Source organism: Euphorbia lathyris, chromosome 3 (genome assembly GCF_963576675.1).
Source record: "Euphorbia lathyris chromosome 3, ddEupLath1.1, whole genome shotgun sequence".
Taxonomy (NCBI): domain Eukaryota; kingdom Viridiplantae; phylum Streptophyta; class Magnoliopsida; order Malpighiales; family Euphorbiaceae; genus Euphorbia; species Euphorbia lathyris.
Window position 1 is genome coordinate 45,164,557 of NC_088912.1, and position 4,490 is coordinate 45,169,046.

General features: G+C 37.1%; 1 protein-coding gene across 1 annotated transcript; it reads right to left on the minus strand.

The window, feature by feature from the left end:
• Nucleotides 1-3,722: 3,722 nt before the first annotated feature.
• On the minus strand, nt 3,723-4,081 carry LOC136223197 (auxin-responsive protein SAUR21-like). Its single transcript, XM_066011077.1, has one exon. It carries the CDS (start codon nt 4,073-4,075, stop codon nt 3,782-3,784), a length of 294 nt encoding a protein of 97 aa, XP_065867149.1. The 5' UTR covers nt 4,076-4,081; the 3' UTR covers nt 3,723-3,781.
• Between the last annotated feature and the right edge of the window lie 409 nt (nt 4,082-4,490).

Consider the following 4,490-nt stretch of genomic DNA (forward strand, 5'->3'; position numbering starts at 1 on the left):
GTTTGCAGGATTGCAATCTTGCATCTTAAACCTGTCCAAAATTTCACCTACATATTTCTTTTGGGATAGAAAAATTCCATCATCTGATTGTACCACTTCTATGCCAAGAAAATAATGCATCATACCTAGATCAGACATTTCAAACTCATCCATCATAGATTTCTTAAATTCTTGAAACATGACATCACAGTTTCCAGTAAATATGAGATCATCAACATACAAAGACACAATGAGCATTTTTCCACTATCTCCACTCTTGACAAAGAGGGTATGTTCATAAGGGCATTTCGAAAAGCCAGCTTTAAGAAAATAAGATTCAATACGACTATACCAAGCTCGTGGGGCTTGCTTTAGTTCGTAGAGAGCTTTTTTCAAATTGTAAACTTTATGCTCATTTCCATATTTGACATAACCAGGGGGTTGTTCAACATATACCTGTTCATCCAAGAATCCATACAAGAATGCAGATTTTACATCTAGTTGAAAAATAGGCCATGAATTTTGTGCAGCTATAGAAACCACCAATCTGATTGTATCGTGCCTTGCAACGGGAGAAAATACTTCTGTATAATCGATCCCATATTGTTGTTTGTACCCCTTCGCCACCAAACGTGCTTTGTACTTGTCAATCTCACCATTTCCTTTCAACTTTGTTTTGAAGACCCACTTTACGCCTATGGTGTTAACTCCCTTTGGAAGGTCACATAGCTCCCATGTATCATTTCTCTCAATAGCATCAATTTATTCATTCATTGCTTTCCGCCATTTCTGTTCTTTAACAACACTTTCAAAAGTTGTAGGATCACAATCTACAAACAAAGCAAAGTGAGTAACAGGATCTGAAATTCCAGTAACCTCATAATCCTCCATCCAGACAGGCCTTCTTTTAATATGTTGGGAGGATTGCGCTGCTTCTTCATTCACTTCAACCCAGTTGGTGAAGTTCTGTCTGAAATTGGTGAATTTTCAGGCGTAGTCCTAGCTGAAATTGGTGAATTTCTAGGCATAGTCCTAGCTGAAATTGGTGAATTCTCAGGCGTCATTGGTGAATTTTCAGGCATGCATGGTGCTGGAGTCTTCTCTTGCTCAATATCATTATCAAAAATCACAAGGGTAGGCTGCTGCCTATTCCAATCCCATGTGTTTTCCTCATCAAAAACTACATCCCTACTGATCACAATCTTTTTTGTTAGAGGATTAAATAATTTATAGGCCTTAGAAGTTTCACTTACTCAAAGAAACACACATTTTTCAGCCTTGTCATCAAGTTTCTTCCTCTTTTCATCTGGGACATGTGCGTAAGTAATACATCCGAAAACTCTGAAATGATCTACAGTTGGTTTTCTCCTACTCCATGCCTCTTCCGGTGTCATGTTTTGAACAGCAAAAGTGGGACTTCTATTCAGAATATGGACACTCCAGTTTACTGCTTCTGGCCAGAAATTTTTTGGAATTCTCCCTTTTGCTAACAAGCTTCTCAACATGTTGAGGATGGTTCTATTTTTCCTTTCGGATACACCATTTTGTTGTGGTGTATATGCAGCTGTCAATTCTCTTCTAATTCCATATTCTGCACAAAACTCTCCAAATTCTTTGGAGCAATATTCACCTCCTCGATCTGTACGAAGAGTTTTGATGTTTTTTCCTGCTTCATTTTCCACATAGGCTTTAAAAGTCTTAAATGTAGAGAAAGCTTCTGATTTGTACTGCAAAAAATAAACCCAAGTTTTTCTAGAGAAATCATCAGTGAAGGTAATTAAGTATCTTTTACCTCCATTAGAAGATGGGTTTATTGGACCGCAAATATCAGAATGCACCAGCTCCAAGACATGCTTTGCTCTCCACGACTTTCCTTTAGGAAATTGAGAACGTTGTTATTTGCCAACAACACATTCTTCACAGACTTTATCAGGAGGAGTGATTTGAGGTAGACCAATCACCATGTTCTTTTGATTGAGAGTTTTTAATCCACTAAAACTCAAATGACCATACCGAAAGTGCCACAACCAGGATGGTTCCTTATTTTCAACCAATAAACAATATTGAATATTTTCAATTTTTAATGGAAACAATCTGTTTTGACCCATCTGGACAATTGCAATGGCACCTCTAACTGGATCGTAAATCTCACAAACACTATTTTTAATAGTGATTATATATCCCTTTTCTTGCAATTGACCAGCACTCAATAAATTGGTTTTTAGAGTAGGAACATACAGCACATTAGAGATTATCTCAACAAAAACATTCTTGGTTTTTATTTTAATATCTCCTTTTCCCATCACTTCCACAGTAGAATTATCACCAAAACTCACAGTGGAATGAAAATTTTCATTTAAATAAGAAAATGAAGACTTACTTCCACTCATATGATTGCTGGAACCTGTATCCACATACCAGATTTCTGACTCGGCTTTATTTTCCCCTTGAACAGCCATCAACAATGTCTCTACTTCTGTATTTTCAGCAAAATTTGAAGTCTCTCCCTTCTCTCTGACATTAGGCAGTCTTGTGTAGCAGTCAGATGCATAGTGACCATAGTTGTGGCATCTGAAGCACTCCACCTTGGATTTTTCAGTATCACGTCCTCTACCTCTGCCTTCTCTATGGAACTTGTTGTCATCTCTGCTTCCTCGGTCTCCCCTTCCTCTGCCTCTACCTTTACCTCTACCCCTTCCTCTATAATTGTGAGTATTGATATTGGTAGTGGCCTTCAACGCTTGCTCTTCTATGGTTGAACTTCTGTTCATCTTTTGTTCATGGACCAACAATGAACTTTGCAATTGATCGAGAGAAAGTTCATCTATGTCTTTTGATTCTTCGATTGAGCAAACAACATAATTGAAATTTGATGTCAGAGAGCGCAAAATCTTTTCTACAATAGTAACATCATTCATTTTTTCACCATGGAATCGCATCTTGTTGCTGATCTCCAACGTTCTGGCACAATATCTGGTCACTGATTCTCCATCCTTCATTGCTAGGGTTTCAAAGTCCTTTCTCAAAGACTGAAGTTGAGCACGCTTCACTCTGACAGAGCCTTGATACTTTTGCTTCATAGAGTCCCAAATATCCTTGGAAGTTTCTTTGCAAAGAATTGTTTCCAGGATTGATCGATCGATTGCCTGAAAAAGGTAATTTTTTGCTTTCAGGTCCTTCAGTTTTCGAGCTTCAAACTCTGTCTTCTGGGCTTCTGTTACATTCGTATTTGCAGCCGGCTCTTGAATACCAGATTCGATAACTGGCCAATATTCCTTTGATCGTAGGAAATTTTCCATTAACATGCTCCAATGATCATAATGACCATCAAAGCGAGGGATGGCTGCTTGAACGAAATTTGAATCTGATGCCATAGAATAATTTCGTTTCTGCCTTCCGTATATTTTTTTTATCTCTCTTAAAAGATAACCTGGTGGCTCTGATACCACTGATAACAAACATGAATTAAAATAATAAAAAGAGAGTAAGTGTTTGCTGCTGCAAAAATTCAAAAAATAAAAGGCCATTATATAGGCCAAGTACAAGATAATGGCAAAACAATCTAAGTGTGAAATTTTATTTTTTGATACACCAAGAAAACAAACATACAAATTTTCAGAGGCGCCTCTAAAATAATGGGCCTCTAAAACAGAAATATGTTCAATATATCTTTGTCTCTTTGGCAATCGTTTGGAATTCCGAGCCCACGTACGTGAGATGTGAAGCTTCCTCTTTAGTTTAGTCGCAACTGAATAACCTTTTCAGCCTGTGGAAACTTGAAAGTAGCAGAAGAGAAGAGCCTTTATGAAGCATGAAACTTAGAAATTAGATGAAGAAAATGATCTTCTGTACAGTGAATAGTAAGGCCACCCATTGGATGATCAAAACCAAACTCTTCTTCAGTTTTATTAAGCAAATGTTGAAATGAAGGCTGACTCAAGTATGTAATAGGCACTATGAATCTTTTCTTCTGCTCTTCACCTACATAAACAGCTAGATGCCCTTTTGGTACATGATGATCTGACTGACATTCATGATTATGTTTTGATGATTTGCCTTTCAGAATCAGTTTCACAGATGCAAAACGAATACCCATTTTGATTGAAATAGCAAAAAGAATGTTCCAAAGTTTATGAAATGGATATTTGAAGGAGTTGGTTAGTTTCTTGGTGCAAGTATTTGTTACTTATATAGGATTGTAGGAGGAGTGGAGTGCCATACTTCAAATGTCCCAGTTGATAGAATTTTTGGATTGGTTGAAACTCAATTAAAATTGGACCCACCAACGCCTATTGGATTCAAAAAGAACCACATGGCTTAGCTCAACATTTTCTAATACAGCTCTCTCAATCTGAGGGCCGTACTCTGGTTTTTCTTAATTCTCACAAACAAAATCTCTTATTTCACTCTCTTACTTGCTCCACACTTCATTGTCTTCATCTTAACTTCTATGTATATACATATATTACATCACATCAAATTATTGGTACATCGTATCATATGAAGGACTG

Excerpts from the sequence above, each read along its gene's own strand:
- LOC136223197 (XM_066011077.1), bottom strand. The coding sequence starts at position 4,075 with ATGGGTATTCGTTTTGCATCTGTGAAACTGATTCTGAAAGGCAAATCA.